General features: G+C 43.0%; 1 protein-coding gene across 1 annotated transcript in view; it reads left to right on the top strand.

Annotated features, from left to right (window-relative positions):
* The window catches only part of USH2A (usherin), a 446,098-nt gene that overhangs the window by 397,535 nt on the left and 25,071 nt on the right, over nt 1-23,492 (top strand). The window contains exons 62-64 of the mRNA XM_079968364.1: nt 6,626-6,853; nt 9,514-11,027; nt 13,506-13,827. Of these exons, the coding sequence (XP_079824490.1) occupies nt 6,626-6,853; nt 9,514-11,027; nt 13,506-13,827 (2,064 nt within the window). The remainder of the gene's footprint in view (nt 1-6,625; nt 6,854-9,513; nt 11,028-13,505; nt 13,828-23,492) is intronic.

Genomic DNA, 23,492 nt, shown 5'->3' with positions numbered 1-23,492 from the left:
AGAGGAATACCTCAGAGTCACTGCAAGATACTCCTCTGCCTGAGCAAGCTGAACCACCTGTGCACTGACATCTGCTGCCTCCTCCTTCCTTGGCCCTTCCTCAGACGGAGGCACTGCAGGCAAGGTGGCAAGGACATATTATTCTGAATACAAGAGAATGGAGTGGAAGGAAGAATATTTTGTTGCAGTTACGTTCATTTCATTATTGAAAATAATTGGGCTTTGGCAAGTGAGAGGGTAGGAGAACCAAGATGCCTCCAGCCTAAGTGATAGGATATGATATAAATCGAAGTACAGTGGTACCTCGGGTTAAGTACTTAATTCGTTTCAGAGGTCCGTACTTAACCTGAAACTGTTCTTAACCTGAAGCACCACTTTCGCTAATGGGACCTCCTGCTGCTGCCGCCGGAGCACGATTTCTGTTCTCATCCTGAAGCAACGTTCTTAACCTGAAGCACTATTTCTGGGTTAGCGGAGTCTGTAACCTTAAGTGTATGTAACCTGAAGCGTATGTAACCCAAGGTACCACTGTAAATGAATAAACAAACTTCCAGGTCTTGTACATATGAATAATTACTACATATTAAGGACGTACAGAGGAGCTCTGGCAAAACCTGCTCTCACCATTGGCATCCCAGCTGACATACTGAGATGGATTTACTGATGCATCTAGCTCAGTATTACCTACAGTATCTCCCACCCCTATCTGGAAATGTCAGGGATTGACTCTGGGGCCTTTTGCATTCATGCAAAGCAGATGCTCTTTTGCTGAGCTACAGCCCTTCCCCGGAATCCCACTGTAGGAACCTACTGCCACATAATTGACTTAATCTTTTGGCAGTAAGTGAGGATCCAACCAACTAGTCTATAAAAGTCTCCAAACCCTAGATTCGTAGTAGCTGGAACAGATACAGGAACAGATGGGTGTTGAAGTGCATGCTGTCCTGAAGAAGTGGTAGCATGCCATGCTCAAGCTAAAGATTGTGTTTAGCATATCTTTTTAAACTAGCAGCTGTGAGGAATTCAGGGACCAAAACACGTGGGGAAAGGTCTAACCTTCCACCCACCCTCACCCCTCAATGTGATGGTCCTCCCAAAACATTCGCTTCTCAAAGAAGCTTCAGTTGTGCTTGAAATAGCATCTTCTTGGGCAGGAATTTTAATCAGGAGTGCAATACAAGGAAAATATTACCTTCCCGTGCACCGTGCTTCTAATCCTGAATATCATGGGTGCTAAGGCCCTAATGACATCTTCCCTAGTGTAGCAATAGCAGCTTCAAGGGGGGCAATTTTAATCGTTACTGTGGCATAAGTGGTAAGGGTTAATTCTTACTCCCAGTGTGCTGTGGTCCCAGTCCTGATTAGATGCCCTGGATCTGCTGTTTATAAAAGAAAAGAAAAGGCATGTTAACAGTGACCAGGAATTTAACATAATCTGTGGTTTGGCCATTACCACATTATATTTTGCTATTTTAAAGTCCCCCCCAACCTTTTGATGCATTCCATAAAGGAAGCTTTCAAGGAATCTTGAATTATTGCAGCAAATAATACAGGACAGTTTGTAGCAAGCTTTATGAAAATTCATTGGGGGTTTTTTTAACAACAATAGCATTAGAATACCTATCTTGATTGTTCCGTCTGCAGACAAAGACACACAGAAAGAGCCAAGTATTTTATATCTTATGTGTACAGTTCCGTGTTTGTTCTATTTCCAAGGCTCTTTGTAATACATAAGAACCAATCATTTGACTTTGCGTGGCCACCCCATCTTCACTACTAAACCTTAGGGTGTAAAGTTTAGGCTTTTAAAAGTTCAGTTGTCGAAGTGTAATACATAACTGTCCTCATAAAAACCTATTAATAAAGACTGCATCCAATTGTAAAGCTAATTTTAATTGTGTTTTGTGCCAGCATAATTTCTGATGACAGATTTTTATTCCAAGCATGAACCTCCATTTGAGCTCCATACTTTTAACCCACAGTCCATAATTTTGCATTGGGCTATACAAGTTCCCTTTGGCTATGGCAGTTTGAATGCTTCCACTTTCAAGGATCTAAGCCATAAATGTTTATTAAAAGAATCTATAATGATATAATGAAATCATTTTTGTTATTTTTTTAATGGCTGCCTTGAGTATGTTGGATGACTGAACGCTGGTTGTTAATCATTAAGTACTCTTGGTATAAAAACTGTTTGATAGTATTGCCATCTAGGGGCTGAACGGGATTCTCCATACTGAAATAAACTGTAATTGAACAGGTGCTACTATTGACAATATGCATATGTTTTTCTTTATAGTCCACATGCTTTCCATGTTTCTTATGAAAAGTGGTATCTCTGAATGTCCCCAAGCAGCTAATGTTTTAAATATGTATAATGTATTTGAGGTGATTCTGTAGGCATTTAAACCATTCTATACTTTTGCGTCCATGAATGATCACAAACTGGTCTTTTAAGTATGTAAAACTTTTTGCTTCTTGAAAATGGTGTTTGTGTGTGTGTTATAATGCTGTGGTGGTTCAGCCTGTCTTCAATGACCGTTGTATTTTTCTTTCAATTGATAGTATGCCTAGAGTAGACTCAGGTCTCTAAGAGCTGGTCCTTATGTTGATGAAACAGCACATCCACACAGAACAAGGCTATCCTGTGGGGGAACAGGACTCCCCAAAGGTAGTTAAGTAGAAAAGACTTTCGGGTGGGAACTCTACAAGTGGAAACCGAACAACAACCCAATGTGGACTGATCATATTTGGCTGCATTGGATGATGGTTACTGTTTCACTAAAGCAGACTTGGGGTCAGTTAGCTTCCAGTGAATAACAGAAAATGAAGAGCATCCAAGGCGCTGGGGGTCTAAATGACCCCCCCCCCCAAAAAAAAAAATTGATTTTGGCCACTGCTTGACATTGGTTTCGGTGTTTTTGGTCTACAAGCCATCCACATCATACAGGGTAGGGTTATCAAGACAGTTGCAGCAGAGAAGCAGAAAACACAATATGCATGTACCCAAATTCTGCCTTTTAAAATAAGAGCATATCTAATCCATGAACAATAAAAAGTATATTTAATTATTTTTTTAAAAAAGAACAATATTGGGTCAGGACTCATCTTTCCTATAGCAGCTGTGACCTAGTTTGGATGCAAAGAACTTGACTCTCTTTTCAGCAACCTTAGGCTTATATTTCATATTGATACAGCACTTGAAGAGAAGGTAGCTTTACAGTGCACCTTATTTTTGTTTGTTTATGCAGGGGTGGTGCGTCCCATTTTACTGCTTGAGGCAAAACAGGAAGCGTCGCTCCCTGTGCCCCTTCTACCAGAGAAGCAGCACCAGCATCATCACTAATTTGCAGCAAGATTGTGAGAAAATTGTGTGAGGTTTCCTGCGTTCCACAATATATTGCCAGAAATTGGCGAGATCTCATCCAGAATCAGTGGTGGGGCACCTGCGGGGGTGCTGCTTTGGAGCCTTCTGCCACCTGAGGCAGCAGTCTTGGCCTGTCTAATGGCTGTGCCAACCCTGTATTCATAACATCAAGAGATTTTGAACTTAAGCGGAAACAAACTTGATGGTGTCAGAGTTTTACCCCATAGGAGTTGATACTGGGGTGAAGAAATCATTACCATTACTACCAGCCCTGTATAGTGACACAGCTGTGCTTATATGGGAGGTGTAGCCAATTATGCCCCTCCAATGATGGGTGACTCGTTGATCCAGTAGAAGCTTCTGTGAGCAGAGATGTATTGAGTCTCCGTTTGCCCCATGCCTTTAAGATCCTATGTCACCTCCCAATCTGTTCCAAAAGGTCTTCATGCTTCTGGAGTAGATTGGGGTGTGTTTTTTTGCAGCTAGATAGAGGAGGAGGAATCGGCAAAAATGTTAACAATTTAGTGCTTATGGAAGACCCTGCTGCCTGTCAGTGGATGGATGCTGTCGCATACTACCTACGAACCAATAATCCAATTTTATGTTTCTACATTCTGGAATCCTTGTCAAATACCTTTCACTGGGTGTTCACTGATCAAAGACATTCATCAGTGGAACGTTTGCCATTTCTCTCTGTCTCTGCAGTGTCCTGCACCTTCTCAAAATCTGAAGTACCCTCTGAATTTCCCTTTTCCCATTTCACTTATGGATACCTTATGTCAGTGGGCATTCACCATTGAATTCAACCTGCTATTATTTTCTCTCTCTGAAAAACTATGACTAAGACTGCAATCTATATACATCTAACTCAGAAGTAAGCCCCATTGAGGTCAATGGACTTACTGCCACATTAATACGTATAGAATTTCAGACTAAGGCTGCAATCCTGCACACAATTGTCTGGAAACAAATGTTATAGAAATCAATGGGACTTTCATGTAAATTAGTCATGTAAAGAATTGCATTGTGTTTGACCTCAGTATCTGATTAATACAGTGCTTCAAGTGTAGGATTGTCAAGCATGGGTGACTAGGAATTCCTAACAATAACTATCCTTTCAGCTCTCCCTTCCTCTCTTCATTATCAATCTTACTGCTGCCTGCCCTGTTTAACAGAGAGAGGGGAGGAATAATTGTCATTGAAAAGTATATTTATAATCAGTACTGGTGGCATGTTGAGTTTTAATATTCAGAATGGACATTCAAATGCTGCATTATATTTATCTAAAAGGAAAGCTCATTGTTGTGGGAAAATAACTATTTAATTATTTATCATCTAACTTTTAATATTTTAAAAAAGAAATGATTATTTTTTCCGCAAAAAAATTGTTTCCGAGTCTGTTAGCTTAGCAGATACTTAAATATTTAAAAGGTTAGAAGTGCTGGCTTTTAGCCACTTAACACAAAACTGAGGAATTGACTCCTGACTTCTTTGCACGATGAAGGAGATAGACCTAACCACCAGAAAAAGAGAAAATGTACTCTAATCTAACAGATTTGAAATGAATGCCATCAAATTGTTTGGGTGGAGCAGGGGGCATTGTGACAGATATATAATCTTTTCATATAAGATTATTTTCATTGAAAGAAATACAATGGTGGTTTACAGACGACAACAACAGCAACAACAACAACAAAATTATCTGCACTGGCTACTCACAGGGTGGAGGGGAGTCAGCGCTTGCTACCATGATATAGGGATGTAGTCTATTTGAGAGCATGAGTATAGTGTAGAGTAGAGTTAGAAACTGTGGCCAAAGAGATTCTGGTTCAATTCCATACCCAGCCATTAAGTTCTCACTAGGTTACTCTGGTCCACCTTCTATGTCTCAGTCAAAGCTACTTCACAGGGTTTATTGTGAGGATAAAATGCATTGCCTTACACTTTTTGTAGGCACAGCAAAGTAATATAATTGAATAAATGTCAGGGAACTGCCATTGGCTCAGAGGCGAGAAATAGAAGGGCAGTTGTGTTACAGGGAGCCTCCGAAAATCTTGCGAAGCAGCTCCCCTTCTGGGGAGGAGGAAAGCCCCACCTCCAGTGGGGAAGAGGTGCAAGGACCAGAGGATACTGGTAAGAGCCTTAACACCGCTTCTGGGCAAGCCGGTCAGGAGGGAAACACGCCCTTGCCATTGCCCATTCTGCGCAGTAGTTTGGGGTAACAGAACTCTTATGTTGGGGGAGGTCCAAAAGAAGACCACTCCCAGATTCTGCTAGTGATTGAGCCAGACATGAGCTTTGCAGCTCTTCACTGTAAATAGTTTGCACCAAAATAAAGCCTGTAAAACACAGGTCAGAGTCCTGCCTGGTTACTCTCAAGCAACCGCAACAGCACCTGACAATAAATATAAAATAGAATAATGTATAGTATAGTATAGTATAGTATAGTATAGTATAGTATAGTATAGTATAGTACAGTACAGTGGTGCCTCGCAAGACGAAATTAATCCGTTCCGTGAGGCTCTTCGTATAGCGGTTTTTTCGTCTTGCGAAGCAAGCCCATTGACAGCTTAGCGGATTAGCGCTATTAGCGGTTTAGCGGCTTTTAGTGGATCAGCTGTTAAGCGGCTTATCAGCGGATCAGCTGATAAGTGGCTTAGCAGCTTAGGAAAAGGGGGGGGGAGGGAAAAAAACCTGCAGGAACTCGCAAGACATTTCGTCTTGCGAAGCAAGCCCATAGGGAAATTCGTTTTGCGAAGCGCCTCCAAAATGGAAAACCCTTTCGTCTAGCAGGTTTTCCGTCTTGCAAGGCGTTCGTCTTGCGGGGCACCACTGTATAGTATAGTATAGTATAGTATAGTATAGTATAGTATAGTATAGTATAGTTAATATAATATAATTGTGGCAACAGTAGCACAGTGTTTGTGAAAAAGAGAGCTATAACATAGGATATTATTTAGGATAAGGGGGGGCAATAGGACAGAGATAATGAACTCATGGCCCTCCAAGTGCTTTTGGATTTGTAAGTCCCATAAGCCATTATGGTCATCAGGGATGATGGGAACTATAGCCCGACAATATCGGTCAGAACATAGGTTTCACATCCTTTCTGGCCCTTTGTGCCTGCTGAAGATTACACACAAACTTGGTAAAATTTGCCTGTTAGTGCTGGGCCTTCAAGATAAGTTTTATTCAACAACCCACCATAATTCATTTATTCAACCCAATGAAAGAATATTCTGTGTATTTCTGCTGCAGGGAACAACGCATCAAACTCACTTGTTTGGTTTGAAGCCATTCACAACTTACCATATTCATGTTGTTGCTGTCAACAACGCTGGGCAAGTTTCAAGTCCATGGACTTCCGTGCGCACCCTGGAAGCCCCCCCAAGTGGCCTGTCCAACTTTACCGTGGAAAAGAAGGAGAACGGCAGGGCGCTGTTACTTAAATGGGCAGAGCCTTCCAAGCCCAATGGCAACATTAAGGTAAGCCCAACCTAGAAAATGACTTAATCAGGGTGGAAAGGTATGAACATACGTTAGAACTTCATTGCTGAATACATGGTGAAAATTGTTGTCCGTTTTGTAGTTCTGAAGGGATGTGTGGTTTGTATGTAAGGTGCGAGTGATGTCAGGTCCTGCATTGATAGACAGCCACCAGCACTCATAGATGATGTCTTCCTTTGACCCTTTACAAGCCACCTCCCTGTTCTTAGTTAAATGATCTGGAGCAACAGACACTATAAAAGAAAACTCCCAGGACCCATGAGCCAAAGGAGAACTATGGGGCCATGACATTGGGTGATACTTTAACCACTAACCATAGAACTGGCCTTGAGTGATGTTGTCCTAAATTACAGTGGTACCTGAGGTTAAGAACTTAATTCGTTCTGGAGGTCTGTTCTTAACCTGAAACTGTTCTTAACCTGAAGCACCACTTTAGCTAATGGGGCCTCCTGCTGCCGCGGTGCGATTTCTGTTCTCATCCGGAAGCAAAGTTCTTAACCTGAGGTACTATTTCTGGGTTAGTGGAGTCTGTAACCTTAAGCGTCTGTAACCTGAAGCATCTGTAGCCCAGGGTACCACTGTATTCAAATGAAAGTAAAGCTGGTTATATGAGAAGTACCCAAAGGAAACTCTCACCATGAAGACTCTTATACTCTCGACAGGCAAGATATATGTGTGAAATTCTGAGGACCCTGTTTCTGTCATAATTACTTTCTTCCTTTGCACTGTCTTTGCTAAATTTAATTCTCATGGTATTTTTCTTTTCTTTTCTACCTTTCTTTCCCCACCTTTGACTGTAGGATATATGTATGATTGTATGAAGATGTAGCTATCACAGGTTTTTAGTAATCGTTTTGCAAGTGGTGTCCTTTTGATGGATATTGGGCTACATTCTTAGAATTATAAAGAGCTCTATAGGTTTGTTACCATGAACAGTTGGATATCCTGCATTAAACAGAACTGCAGTAGATTGTCCATTAAACAGCATGACGTGTTATAATTTCTCTACATTTGTTGTCTTATCCTATTTATTTAAGCATGCTTAAAAAACAACAGTGTGATTAAAGCTGCCACTTATATATTAAACGAAAAGCCACCCAAAGCAGCTTAATGTGACACTTAGTTGGACCTTCTGTTCTTTACCTTTGGGGACTTTTCTGCTTTTCTTTCGGTGCTTCTCAGAGTGCAGGGGTGGGGAGTGAGAGGAGGCAATCGTTCATGGGTAGGCAGACTAAGGCCCAGGGGCCAGATCCGGCCCAATCACCTTCTAAATCCGGCCTGCAGACGGTCCAGGAATCAGCGTGTTTTTACATGAGTAGAATGTGTGCTTTTATTTAAAATGCATCTCTGGGTTATTTGTGGGGCATAGGAATTATTTTTTCTCTCTTCAAAATATAGTCTGGCCCCCCACAAGGTCTGGGGGACAGTGGACCGGCCCCCGGCTGAAAAAGTTTGCTGACCCCTGCAATAGTTCTTCCTTCTAGGAACACAATCACTGGGCTTTTCTTTCTCTCAGAAACAATTGGGGAAGGAGTGGTTGCTGCTCCTTCTGATTGCTCTGGTTTGTTTGCTTGCTTAATATGCAGCTTGATCTTCAGTTCCTTGTTTCTCAGGACCTTTCCCCATCTCCAAGTGAGGGCTTAATCCTGTTAATGCCAAACTGGCAATATTCCCTTTTGTCACATATATTCAACTGCAAACTATGGATCCCTGAGCAACAGGGGTCTTTAGTCACATAAATTCAGCCAGTCATTGTCAGAGACTTCACTGTGACAAGTCCAATGTAGACTGTATGCCAGCCTTCAGCCTCGCTGCCAGGCCAGGCAAGGCAACAGCCAATGCCCAACCAGCAAGCAAGGCACCACCCTCCAAATGGGGCCTCTGATTGGCCCATTCAAATTAGCCCTCTTTGGCGGGAAGACTGCCCATTGATACCACCAGCCAAGGGGAATTCCCCAGCCTGCAAGCAAGCACAACCTAGTTGCTGGGGTCATACACAGAGGGGGCCTCAACTGTTGCTCCCCACAGACACAGTGAGCAGCCACTGTAGGACAGCCTTCTTCTGAGGCCCAGGACAGTACATATGAGTTTCCTTCCCCCCCCCCACACCGTTCCTCATCACAACAACACAGGCATTGATGTCCACAGGGAGGTTAAGGTTATTCCCCTTCTGTCAGATGAACCATAATCCCAGATTTTATTTTTTAAAACCAGCCTTTTTAGAACCTAAGATAAGAGGTAAAGGGGGCAGACACCCTTCTGCCAGAGTGTGGGTGTGTGTAACTAGTCTGCTCCCACATTTCACTGTTTTAGCCGAAATGCATACCCTGACAGAATGATCACCTTAATATGGCTTTTCCTTCCAACATCTCTTGCAGAAAATAATGTTGTTCTTTTGGAGGAGGGAAGGGTTGAAGGTGGATGTCCCAGGTTTTATGGGCGCACACCAAACATTTATTGTGGCTTGCAGAGTACTTGACAAGCTGTTTATGGCATCTATGATGGGAGTCATACATATCTGGCAGGCTGCATTTGGCTTATTGAGCTGGAAGCAATGCAGGCCTGAGTTGCAGGATTCGGCTGTGAATGTCTTGCCTGTGACGTATAGCTTTTGTTGATATATGTTATTTTTCTTCCAGACCTACAATATTTTCAACGATGATAACCTGGAATACAGTGGTTTGTCTCGTCAGTTTCTCTTCAAGCGCCTGGAGCCTTTCACTCTCTACATCCTAGTCCTTGAAGCTTGCACTGCAGCTGGCTGCAGCCGCTCTTCACCCCAGCCAATCTGGACGGACGAAGCTCCTCCTGAATCTCAGCTGGCCCCTGTAATCCAGTCGGTCAACGCGACTGGCATTGGACTGAGCTGGTCTCCGCCAATTAATTCAAATGGAAAAATAATGCGCTATGAAGTTATTCAGAGACGCAGCAAAGGAAATGCTTCGGGGAACAATGCAACAACAGAAGAGGAAAATGTTTTCACCGAATATAACACTGGGAGCACAACATTTGTATACAGTGCTCAACATTTGCAGCCATGGACGAGGTATGAATATAAGATACGTGCCTGGAATTCAGCCGGTTACGCTGACAGTTCATGGTCTGCTGCAGAGACCAGTCAAGCTGCCCCAGTGGGCTTGGCTGCCCCTGTCTTGAGATATATCCCCCAAAGTCCAAACAAAATTTGGATCTTGTGGTCCTCCCCAGAAGAGCCCAATGGCATTTTGCAGTCTTATAGGCTCCACAGAAATAACGTTTTGTATCCTTTTAGCTTTGATGCTGCTACTTTCAACTATACTGATGAAGAGTTACTGCCATATACAGAATACAACTATGCAGTAACTGCTTGTACTATGGGAGGCTGCTCCACCAGCAACCATGCCAGTATTCGGACACTTGAGGCAGCTCCAGCATTCGTGGACCCTCCCACCCTAGAAGATCTTGGTTCCACCCAAATGAACATATCGTGGTTACCACCCCAGATCCAAAATGGAGAAATCACAAAGTACATTTTAAAATTAAATGGTGAAGAGCTCTATGTTGGAAAAAGTTTATTCAGAAAAGTGTTGAATCTACAGCCTTATACCAGGTATGACATCATGCTAGTTGCTTGTACCAATGGAGGATGTACAGCTAGTGCACCCCAATCTGTTTGGACAATGGAGGCTGCACCACTTAATATAGATGCCCCCAGCTTGCTAGTGACAGGTTCAGAATCGATAGAAATCATGTGGAAGGCTCCTGCTAATCCAAATGGCAAAATCCAAAGTTATGAGCTAAGGAGAGACGGGTTTCTGGTTTATTTGGGGCTGGATACTCGTTATCATGACTTTATGCTAACTCCAGGAAAAGAATACAGCTATGCTGTTACTGCAAACAACAGCCAAGGAAGCGTCACCAGTGCTGTAGCCACAAGCAGAACTAATCCCTCTGCCCCATCTGGAATGTCACCTCCTCGACTGCAGGCATGGTCCTCAGAGACAATTTTGGTTACTTGGGACCCACCTGCAAAAGTCAATGGGGATATAGTCAGCTATACAATCACGCTGCGGGACCCTATTGAATCGGAGAAGAAAGCTGTTCATCTGGAGTCAACACATGTTTCCTTTGGGAGGCGGTACTACACTTTCGCAGCATTAAAACCCTATCACAGGTAACTTGTGAACACGTACTTCAATGAGTGAATATTGTCTGTTATTCTGATCATAGTGTGACCCATGAAAAAAGCAGAACAAAATGCTCTTATGCCAATGCAGCCCTAGATGACTTGCGAATTTTGGCTCCCTGTAACCAGTTTGTTCTACAAACTGGGGGAATTGGGAGGTTGGTATCCTCAAGATGCAGAAGACCAAACAGCATGTAAAAATAGACTTAGCAGGACGGACCCCATATTTCTCCCTAACAGAGGCACCAGCTTCTTTGCATGATTGAGGGAGCCCAACACAACATCATTGTATCACGCACGCAATGTCATGAGGAGCTAGGGGGCGGTGCTGAACATTGAGGGGGCCAAAAAGTGCTTCGGCCCCTAGAAGCCACCAGCTATGCTGCCTAACAGAGCTGTGCCTTCAGAATATGATGCTAGGCTAGTGGAGTTTGCCAAAATATTCCTGCTAATACATTATGAACAATGTCTCAAGGCATTAATCATAGAATCATATATTTGTAGAGTTGGAAGGGACTGCAGGAGTCATCTAGCAATGCAGGAATCTTTTTGCCCAACGTGGGGCTCAAACCTGAGATTAAGAGTCTTTACCAACTGAGTTTATGAGATCTCTTCAGACTGGTCCTTAGTACTGAATGGAGGGTGGCTGTGGCAGCTTTGAGCTGAACGTATAGTAGATTATCCATTGTAAAAACTGTCAACTCTCCATTCAGCAGAGCTTACTGAATCAATCAATTTTTCTTTTTCTTATAGCCAGCCCTTGTCAATGGGATCTTTAATATGCCACTAGCTGCTCAATTAGAAGAGGACCTTTTATCAATAGCTTCAGAAAACTCCTACTTTTTTTCCTTTTCAGCTCTAAGTATATGTATAGGCCTAAGCACACATGTGCATCACATTCCCTGCCTTTTGATGCATGGCAATCTCGGAATTGCAGGAAAGAGTGCTCATTTCTTTTCCTCCCAGAAAGGGTTGTCCCATTATTTTCAGTGGAAACTTATAGGAAGTGGCTAGATGCACATGCAAGGTTTTCAACCAATTATTTTAACATGTTTTCACTTGCTAGCTAAGCGGAGAAGTAATGCATACATTTGTGCAGTAGAAGTCTCATTGATCTCCCATCATTATTTTATAAATAAGAGCATGGGCAGAGAAAGATAAAAGTTCTGTCTGAGTCACGGATAGTCATGGGAACAAACCATAGTCCATGGCCCAGCTTTTCTCAGCTGGCTGGCAGTCCAAAATCTCTGGAGGCCACCAGATTGTGGTAGGCTAACAATTAATTTTGTAAATTTAATGCAAACGGGCTGGAATGCGAGTTCAGATCACAAAGCCTGATCCTTTTTCTTTAGCGGAGCTTATGATACAAATGTTGCAGCATGATTATATTTTTTAGAAATGTGGTAAGACTTGTTTGTTTCAGCTAACTTTGAGTGGCCTGAGTTAAGCTTTCTGTTTCATCATATATTTTGAAATTATAAGACACCTAATTGGTTGACTGAACAAGGAACCTACAGTTTGCCTTACAGTAGATATAAGGAACTTTTAACATTCAAATTCAACTTCTTTCTAGTTCAGGCAAAGCATAGCCATTATCTCATTCAAAGTACTGTGTTCCTAATATATAAATCATGCTGATTTGTTGCAGACATGGGGATCGCAGTGCACACACATGCAGGAATGTTTCCATCCATTTCAGCAAAGGAGATGAAGGGGTGTGCGTGTTTGCAACTCTTGCTTTGCACTGAGCTTAATGGAGGGAGGGGAGTGCTTATGCAAGAGATCAACACATGCATTGAAGGTTCTGGACCTTCATGCATGTGAGGCCATTATGCTTGCTACCCAGCCGGATGGGTGGGGTATATTACTACTACTACTACTTGCACCACAGTGCAAAAAGTGGAGGGAAAAGAAACATCCCACCCAATGAAATGCCCTCCCATCAGATATCAAACAGATAAATAACTATAGCCGTACCTTCGATCCCAAACACCTTGCGAGTCGAACGTTTTGGCTCCCAAATGCCACAAACCCGGAAGTGAGTGTTCCGGTTGCAAATGTTCTTTGGAAGCCGAACATCCAACGTGGCTTCTGCGGCTTCCAATTGAGTGCAGGAAGCTCCTGCAGCCAATCAGAAGCCATGCCTTGGTTGTCAAACGTTTTCAGAAGTCAAACGGACCTCCGGAATGGATTCCGTTTGACAACCAAGGTACGACTATATGACTTTTAGAAGACACCTGAAGGCAGCCCTGTACAGGGAAGTTTTAAATGGTTGATGTTTTATTGTGTTCTTAATATTTTGTTGGGAGCCACCAAGAGTATTATTATTTGCATTTATTTTAAAACACAACAGTGCTGTGCACACCTCTCTTTTGGAACATCTTTACTGTAATCTACACGTATGTGCAATAGATACATTTATAGCCCTCCTTCTACTTAACTTCCTTCTGATGTGTTTTTCTAAAGGTATGAAGTCCAAGTGCAAGCTTGCACACTCCTGGGCTGCACTTCCAGTGAATGGGCTTCTCTACAGACCCTTGAAGCGCCTCCTGAAATCCAGCCAGCCCCACTCATAGATGTGCAGTCAAGTCATGGTGGAATCCAGTCTGTTCTTTCCATTGTGTGGACAGGTCCAAAGCAACCAAATGGGAAGATCTTATATTATGAGCTTTACAGAAGACAAGTAACACTTGAGCAACTAAATCTAGACCTGGTCCTTGTTTATAATGGTTCATCCACATTCTTCAAAGATGCCACACTTCTGCCTTTTACTGAATATGAATATCAGGTATGTCGCATATAGAATGAAGACCTAATCCTATGATTCCTATGAACATCTTAGGAAAGAAGTTTTATTGCTAAATTGTTAATACACTGTAAAAGACTATATACTCAGAAAAAGTGTTACGATAATTCCATATAGTTCACATGGACAAAAAGGGCTTCAAGAATTAAATACAGTCAATGTCCCTCCCTGTTTTTTGGCATTTCCATTTTTACACATATGCATTTTTTGTAATGCACAGAAACTTACATATTTTCAGAGGCATGGTGTGAAATGTTTGTGAATGCTCTCAGCACTTTTGTTTGTTTGCATATTTATACTCCATGCTTTCATAAAAATCTATCCAGGTAGCATACAGCATCTAAAAATAAACCAGCAAGAAGCATCCATAAAAAGATACCATTCATATTGCAAAGGCCTGTCAAAACAATATAGTTTCAAAAGATGTGTGAGAGAAGGAAGGGATGCATCCTGCTTGAACCACTGTTGGTAGGGAGTTCAACAGGCAGAGCCTGCCACACTGAAAACTTGGCCCCTAGTGAAGGCCAACTGAGTCTCAGGGGGTGTGAGGAGCCTCCGGAAGTGCCCCACCAGAGGATCTCAGTCATCAAAGTGGAGCATGGGGAATCACGTGGTTCTTAAGATACTTTGAGCCTGCTTTGCTTAGGACTTTGCGAATTAACAGAAGTATGTTGAACCTGGCATAGTCATCTGGCTGGCTGCTGCATTCTACGCTAGTTGAAGCTTCCAGACCAGATACAAGGGCAGCCCCACATAAAGCATATTGCAGTAATCATTCAGTTGCAGCTCCTTCCCTCAAAGGGAAGTACTGTTTACTCTGAGTGGCTGCTGCTCTCTCAGTCTGCAGTTTCCCAATCCTACCTGGAGGTGCTGGGGATTGAACCTGGGATTTTGTGCATGCAGAGCAAATGTCCTGCCCCTGAACTACAGCCTCCAATAAAAGATGCTGCCTTGTTGATGAGGTTTAAGCTGCCAGTCTGATCAGGACTGGAAGGGTGTGTGAGTGTAGGTGTGGGCTGGGCATTCTGTTCTTGATGTGTATGGCCTGGCTTGGCTCCATATAGAGCTATTGCTAGATGGAGATAGCTTTTGTATTGTATGTGCATAATAGTAAATCCAGAGGCCTCTTAGCCATGTCATGAACTTTAAAGGAAAGGTTATATTAACTCTCTCGCTTCAGTCATTATTCCCATATGTCTTCTTTTCTGAAGAGAACATAAAGCCTAATGAACTTTGGATGTCTTCTCTGTTTGCCACTGAATGTTCTTGGGTGATCAGACTGAATCTGTATTGCTGCTGTTGAGAAGTGTGTGACCTCCATTTGGCAAGTGTATGCCAAAACGTCTGGCATCTTGGGGGAGCCCATCTTTCATCGCTGATGATGGCTCTTGGGTTACTTGATTTCCTACTCTTTCTAATGATGTAATTTTCCTTAAACTTCAATGAACTTAATGGCAATGAGGTAACTGCTAGGATTCTTTCCAAAATAGATCGTTTTATTTTAGAGACTGGTATCTTTTTTATCCTCCCCTCTTCCCCTACCCACATCCCTCTCTTCCCAGTTAATGTACCTGAGGGGATACTTTTTTCTTGTAATTGGGCTCTTTGTGGACAAAATTATTAAATCTTTTCAAAAAACTATCCGGTACATTATGGTTGAGGTAAGCGCCTTTAAATCAGGTGCTCGGTGTGTTTTGGAAGCAGTGTGAGCTTCTTAAATGAGTAGATGTCTCGTGTCTGAGACTAAGGGGAAGAGAAGAGGCACTGGAAATTCATTTTCCCTCTATTTTCTAAAACGTATTAGAGCTACCATGTGCCTTCTAAGGCACTGGTCTTCAGCTAGTAGGTGGAGACCCACTGGTGGGTCACAGCCTGATCCAAGGTGGGTCACAAAAGGAGGTCTACCATCATGCAAATATATGCCAAATTGGTCCTCAAATGCATGTTTGGGTCTAAAGTGAGTACTGGGTCTTAAAAGGTTGACAATACCTGTTCTACAGGATAGGATTATCACAAAATCCAAACAAGTGAAGAATCCTGTGGCACCTTAACATCTAGCAGATTTAATACGACATCACCTTTCATAAAGACAAAAGTTAATTAAGTAAATGGATTTAAACATGATCTTATTGGTTATTTAAAACAATGAACTGAAGTCCGTCGATGGCCATTATTTCATTCTTCTAGAGTACATTATTTCATGTGTGGAATGCATATAATCTATTCACAACAGGGTTTCTATGGGTCTAAATATAATCCTGTTTCCTTCTTTCCACTACATGGTGCATACAGGCAAAAGCATTACAGGGAATGTTTCCCCCACCCCACTATTTTAATTATGCAAAACGATGCATGGTATGCCGTGCTGGTCCCACTCAGAGTAGACACTGAAGTTAATGGACAAGACTAATTTATGGACTGCAAGAAGATCAAACCTATCCATTCTGAAGGAAATCAGTCCTGAGTGCTCACTGGAAGGACAGATCGTGAAGCTGAGGCTCCAGTACTTTGGCCACCTCATGAGAAGAGAAGACTCCCCGGAAAAGACCCTGATGTTGGGAAAGATTGAGGGCACAAGGAGAAGGGGATGACAGAGGGCGAGATGGTTGGACAGTGTTCTCAAAGCTACCAGCATGAGTTTGACCAAACTGTGGGAGGCAGTGGAAGACAGGAGTGCCTGGTGTGCTCTGGTCCATGGGGTCACGAAGAGTCGGACACAACTAAACAACAACAACAATTTATGTTCATTCTGAGTAGGACTTAGTTGACTACAACCCCATGGATCCTAAATAACTTGCAATGTACAAGGGAAAGGGTTCTAGGTGGACAGTGTTCAGTGGACAACAGGAGCTCTCTCAGGTATTCTGGGCCCAGGTATACAGGACATTAACAGTAGGACATATTCCCTTGAAATTAGGATGGAAAGAAATTGGTAATCAACAGAGTTCCTGCAGTATTTGATATGCACTCTGGCAGCCTTTATTCATCACTACACTGACTGGCGCATTCTAGATCAACTCAAGTTTCCAAACTGTCTCCATAGGCATACTCCTCATACACCACATTACAATAGTCCAGACTCCAGACAGAGTTTTCCAAGGCATGTCCAACCATAGCAAGGGCTCTGTTTTACAGAGAGTGATGTACCTGTTGTATCAGCCAAGGTTAACAGAACACATTTCTTAGCATAGCCTCTATATGAGAATTCAAGTTGTTCCCAGCCTAACACACTACTCTTTTAGGGAGAGTGTGACCCTACCTATGATGGGCAATTCTCCAGCTTTAGGACCACCCACCACAGGGAACTGTGCCTTCTGCAGATTAATTTTTCAGTTATTCAGCCTCATGCAGTGCATGACTCATTCAAGGACAAAACTGTCATATCTGGTTCAGATGGAAAGATGAAACAGAGCTTATGCTGATGTCACCCACTCTAAAACTCTGGATGACCTCTATCATGCAGAAGTTAAAACACAAAGGAAGGGGACTAGATACCTTGAATATCAGATGCAAGCTTCTTCAGGGAATGACAATAGTATCCCACTTCTACCTTCTGGAATCTTTGGGCAACGAAGGAGTGAAGCCACTGCAAATCAATACTCCATGAACTGATGTAGAAGGACACCATACCTGAACGTATTAAAAGCTGCCAGGAGGTCCAGGAAAATAAACAAATCACATTTCCCCTGTCTTTTCCAAGAAGGGTCATCAACCAAGTTGACTGACACAACCCACATTCTGGCTAGAAGCAAGATTGAAAAATGCCTGGTTAATATGCATCAAACAACACTACCTAGAGACGCTCAGCCACAACTTGCTAGAAGAAATTGACCAAAAATGGAAGATTGGAAACCCAGGCTATAGCTCTCCAATCATGTGGTCCTTTTTAAGGCAGCAGGCTCACTTGTGGTTTTTTCAAACTAGTTGAAGCACTGGCTTCTCCTAAGGAAGTATTTTTCTCTTGGCAATTCAGCATGAGTCATGGTGGGTTGAGTGAACAAGTTGTAGGGTGAATAGAAGCAAGTCTTCTGCCTCACATGCCAAGAAATGGGATTAATCAAATAAAATCTGACTGGAGAAGAACTTGGATAACTCTAATACTAATATTGGGGAAATGGTGGTGTGAACATGAAATAGATATGAACAACTTTATGTGCAAAAACCTGGCAAAACCAATGCAGTGGGCTACTGACAGTTCTAACCCTTCCCAAAATATAAAAGCTATTTAACCGCTTAGAGAAGTTCAGCTAGATCAGATTGTGTGGACACTGTGGTCGGAGAAAAGTAGTTACGACCTTTGAGCCATATCCACCACTGAGTAAGCCTTCAAATGAGTTCAAAGCCATGTCTGATCAGATTTGCCATGAGTGTTTCTCCACCTGGATTTTATTAATTAATTCTTTATTAAGGTCCATGCTGAAACTGAGTAAGTCTGACAGTCCTTGGATCTAGTTGTGTTCAAATTGCATACCTTTAGCAGTCTTGTGTGTGTGTTCCTCTGCCATTACTGTCATTTGTGGCATCCCTCAGGAATCTATTCATAGTCCCACCATTGTTGACAATTTATATGTTGCCTGTGAGACACTTTATTCATAAGTATAGGGATTGGCTTTCGCTCTTTCGCTATTATGCTGATGAAACCCAGATTTATATTTCACTTAAGCACGATATTGATTCTGCTGCCTCTCTCTCGGAGGCTTGTTTGCTGGCCATAAAATTTTAAATGCAACTAAATTTCCTCCAGCTGAATGAAGCTAAAATTAAGGCACTAGAGCCAGGCCCTTTGCAACACTTTAAAAAATGCTGTCAGTCATCAAGGTCCAGCTTAATGGGTTTGACATTAACAGCACAACTGAGGTAAGGGGGGGGATCTTCCTTTTCTTTCTCTGAACCTTTAGCAAAAGTCCATGTATTTAGGACAATATTGGGAGGGCCTGCAACTCAGTCAGAGCATTACAGAAGGTCCCAGGTTCAATCTAGAATCTTATCTAGATCAAGGGAAGTAATAGTGCCACTGTATTCTGCTCTGGTCAGACCTCACCTGGAGTACTGTGTCCAGTTCTGGGCACCACAGTTCAAGAAGGACACGGACAAACTGGAACGTGTCCAGAGGAGGGCAACCAAAATGGTCAAAGGCCTGGAAACGATGCCTTATGAGGAACGGCTAAGGGAGCTGGGCATGTTTAGCCTGGAGAAGAGGAGGTTAAGGGGTGATATGATAGCCATGTTCAAATATATAAAAGGATGTCACATAGAGGAGGGAGAAAGGTTGTTTTCTGCTGCTCCAGAGAAGCGGACACGGAGCAATGGATCCAAACTACAAGAAAGAAGATTCCACCTAAACATTAGGAAGAACTTCCTGACAGTAAGAGCTGTTCGACAGTGGAATTTGCTGCCAAGGAGTGTGGTGGAGTCTCCTTCTTTGGAGGTCTTTAAGCAGAGGCTTGACAACCATATGTCAGGAGTGCTCTGATGGTGTTTCCTGCTTGGCAGGGGGTTGGACTCGATGGCCCTTGTGGTCTCTTCCAACTCTATGATTCTATGATTCAATCCTGGCTGCTCCAGTTTGGATCAGGCATTAGGTGATGGGAAACACCTCTGGAGAGTCATTGATCTGGAAGAGCAGTAATCCCCAAGCCAGAGCACACTAATTTTCCAGCTGGCTGCAGAGGATGCTGCCTTGTATCTCTGAATGATTTGCTGTTCTGCATTCATGTCCTTCTGCTCAGACTCTATTGGATTTGGGTTATTCTGCTATGAGTATGCATCAGGTGTCCTTTAGACTATTCAGTTGCCTAGTCTAGAAAGCAAGCAGAATTCCCATCCTCAGAGGAGGCTGAAACTCTGCATGACTGACAACTATGGACTTGTTTCCTCCAATTAGGAGACATGTCCAGAACATTGGCTCAGGAAGAAACATAGCAGTGGGCAGTGCTTTTTTTCCTGGAGAACGCAGGGGTACACATCCCCTAAACATTTTGTGAATCTAAGTTTGGCCTCATTGAGGGGCAGTATTTCAATATGAGTAGGAAAATGAGAGTACTTCTAAACATTTTTTTTTTTAGAAGAAAAGGACTGGCAGTGGGCCACACTGAAGCTAGATGATTTATACCCTGTCATTCTCTGAAAATAAAGTGTGTCTGGTCTACAAGAAGTTTGGGAAACACTGTGTTTGTGCACAATTGACTTTCTAAAATTTCAAACCAACAGCTTGTCAAAACTCAGCATTCTAACTGCATACAGAGGCCTTCTCTTCAGGGAGGTTTACAAGCAGAGCATGATATTAATATCATGTTGCTGATCAGAGATAAACTGTATCTCAAAATGGGGTTGGTACATATTTGGCTGTTATCCACTACCAGATCCATATAAACCATAAATTTATTTGGTCTTTCTAAAGAATTAGCTTCTTTTAGTGGCCATCATAACACTTCATGGCCATGACAAGCCATGGGTTGAAAAAGCAAAAGCCTGAAGTTTTAGTTTGTCTTTATAGGGATGGGAAAGCAAGGTACAAATAAATGAAACTAAATAATTTATAAATAATAGTAATCATATACAGTGGTGCCTCGCAAGACGAAATTAATTCGTTCCGCAAGTTTTTTCTTCTTGCGAGTTTTTCGTCTTGCGAAGCACCGTTTCCCATAGGAATGCATTGAAAATCAATCAATGCGTTCCTATGGAGACCGTCCAGGGACAGAGGGGAAGCTCCGCGCGCCTTCCCCTCTGCCCCCAGACCTGTTTAAAGCAAGGGGCGGCGGGGAGAAGATTGCTTCTCCCCATTGCCTGCCCCACAATCTCCGGGGACAGAGGGGAAGCACCGCGCGCCTTCCCCTCTGTCCCCGGACCTGTTTTAAAGCAAAGGAAGGGGCAGCGGGGAGAATCGCTTCTCCCCGTTGCCGCCCCTTGGTTCAAAAGGGGTCCGGGGAGAGAGGGGAAGGCGTGTGCGCCTTCCCCTATGTCCCCGGAGATTGCGGGGCTGGCAACAGGGAGAAGCGATCTTCTCCCCGCCACCCCTTGCTTCAAAAGAGGTCCGGGGACAGTGGGGAAGACGCGCTGCGCTTCCCCGCTATCCCCGGAGCTTGCAGGGCAAGCTTCATTTTGCGAAGCAAGCCCATAGGGAGATGCGTCTTGCGAAGCGGCTAAGAAAACGAAAAACTCCTTCGTCTAGCGAGTTTTTCGTCTTCCGAGGCGTTCGTCTTGCGGGGCACCACTGTAGTTGTCCATCTTGCTGTAATATTGTTATACTGCATTAAAGGTAAAAGTAAAGGTACCCCTGCCCGTACGGGCCAGTCTTGACAGACTCTGGGGTTGTGCGCCCATCTCACTTAAGAGGCCAGGGGCCAGCGCTGTCCGGAGACACTTCCGGGTCACGTGGCCAGCGTGACATCGCTGCTCTGGCGAGCCAGAGCCGCACATGGAAACGCCGTTTACCTTCCCGCTGGTAAGCGGTCCCTATTTATCTACTTGCACCCGGAGGTGCTTTCGAACTGCTAGGTTGGCAGGCGCTGGGACCGAGCAGCGGGAGCGCACCCCGCCGCAGGGATTCGAACCGCCGACCTTTCGATCGGCAAGTCCTAGGCACTGAGGCTTTAACCCACAGCGCCACCTGCGTCCCGTTATACTGCATTATTAGCTATTTAATATGATTATCAGATACAGTGCTATTTTTCTAGAAAAAGAGATGCTGGATCTCACCATGAACACCTCCCTTGTTCTCTTACAATGGCAATGGTTCCAACCTGAGAGGTACCAGAACTGTGTTCTGGAGAGTTCTAGCTTAAAAAAAAGCCCTGAACATACTGTATAATATAAATTGTACAGTGGTACCTCGGGTTACAGGCGCTTCAGGTTACATACGCTTCAGGTTACAGACTCCGCTAACCCAGAAATAGTACCTCGGGTTAAGAACTTTGCTTCAGGATGAGAACAGAAATCGTGCTCCGGCGGCGCGGCGGCAGCAGGAGGCCCTATTAGCTGAAGTGGTGCTTCAGGTTAAGAACAGTTTCAGGTTAAGAACAGACCTCTGGAACGAATTAAGTACTTAACCCGAGGTACCACTGTATGATAGTGTGCTCTCTTGCTTCGCTGGCAGATGAGAAAATAATAATAATAATAATAATAATAATAATAATAATAATAATAATAGAATAATAAATACATCAATTTTATTAGTTATACCCCCACCCATCTGACTGCGTTTTCCCAAGCCATTCTGGGCAGCTTACAACATAACTAAAACCATAATACAAACATCAAAAACTTCTGTAAACTAAGCTCGAGCTATCCAGAAATCGTATTGCCATCACGCAAATGCAAGAGCCGTTTTCGCAGACCAGAGTTTATCCACCTTTGCAAACCTCTATGAACAAGGAGGCTGTTTATGATTCTATGTTTATTCATTAAACCAAACAAAGGTATCTGATTTATTGGCCCCTCCACATTAGTTATGAGCCTGTTATGGCTCTGCTCTCCCAAGACCTCCTTAGGTAGATTGTGATTCTGACATATTCAAACGCCATGACAAGCCTATCTTTTAAAAAGACATTAGTGTGAGTGCCATGGGAAAATACACCCCAGGGCTGTAGATGAATTGATATGATTTCCTTGATTGTATCTTTTTATTTATAAGGCATAATTTATGAGCACTGAAAAGCAAACTAAAATGAGTGATGACTAACTACAGCCAAAGTAATAAATCAGCAGCACTGAAAGAAGTAGTGATTTTGATCGAATCTATTGAATTAGCTGTTGCCCTTAGCCATTACAGGTATTGGAAAGACCTTTTAATATCTGCTTATCTCTCTCCTGGGAATGTTTTAACTATCTCATTATGTACCCATAGGAAACAAATTATTAAATTGTCTGCCTTTTGGAGTTAAACATGTTTGCATCTCATCTTCGTTACTGATGCATTAGAATATTAAAAGGAACAAGGTTTGGCTGAAACTTTGATAACCTTTTTTATGTCAGACTTAAATACTTTGTTCTGCCTCTCCATCATGAAAAGAACAAGTTCTGGAAGCAGAAGTGTTGCTGCTGTTTCTAAAAAAAGACTTTACGTATGAAGACCTATATATGCCAGAGTTGACTCACCAGATTTCATTATACAGCAGACCAAGGCTACATCCGCACCATACATTTAGATAACTATTAAACCACTTGTAACGGTCATTACTTTCCCCAAAGAATCCTGGGAACTGTAGTTTGTTGAAAGTGTTGTGAGTTCTTAGGAATGCCTCATTCTCCTGCCAGAGCTACAACTCTCAGAATGGTTTAACAATCAATCCCTCTTCCCAAGCAACTCTGCAAATTATAGCTCTGTGAGGGGAATAAGCGTCTTATAACAACTGCTCACACTGGGGCTCTGGGTGGGCAACATTTGCCACATGGCATGTTGGGTCTGGGGAGGTGCACCATCTTGTGACCCATCTTACGATCTGTGGATGGTCCCCCATGGTTACTAGGAGCCATGCTTTCAGGTTAGTGGGCCCAAGCCTGTGCAACTCCCTCCCAACTGCGATTAGACAGCACCCACCCTCCTTGCTGAACTTCAGGTACATGACTAAGATTTCCTTATTCTGGCAGGCAATTTAAGGTAGTGTTCTATTTTATGATGGGGTTTTTTATTGTCCCATTTTCTGTGG

Source organism: Podarcis cretensis (assembly GCF_951804945.1).
Source record: "Podarcis cretensis genome assembly, chromosome: 3".
Classification (NCBI taxonomy): Eukaryota; Metazoa; Chordata; class Lepidosauria; order Squamata; family Lacertidae; genus Podarcis; species Podarcis cretensis.
This window is presented reverse-complemented; position numbering and strand designations above follow the sequence as displayed.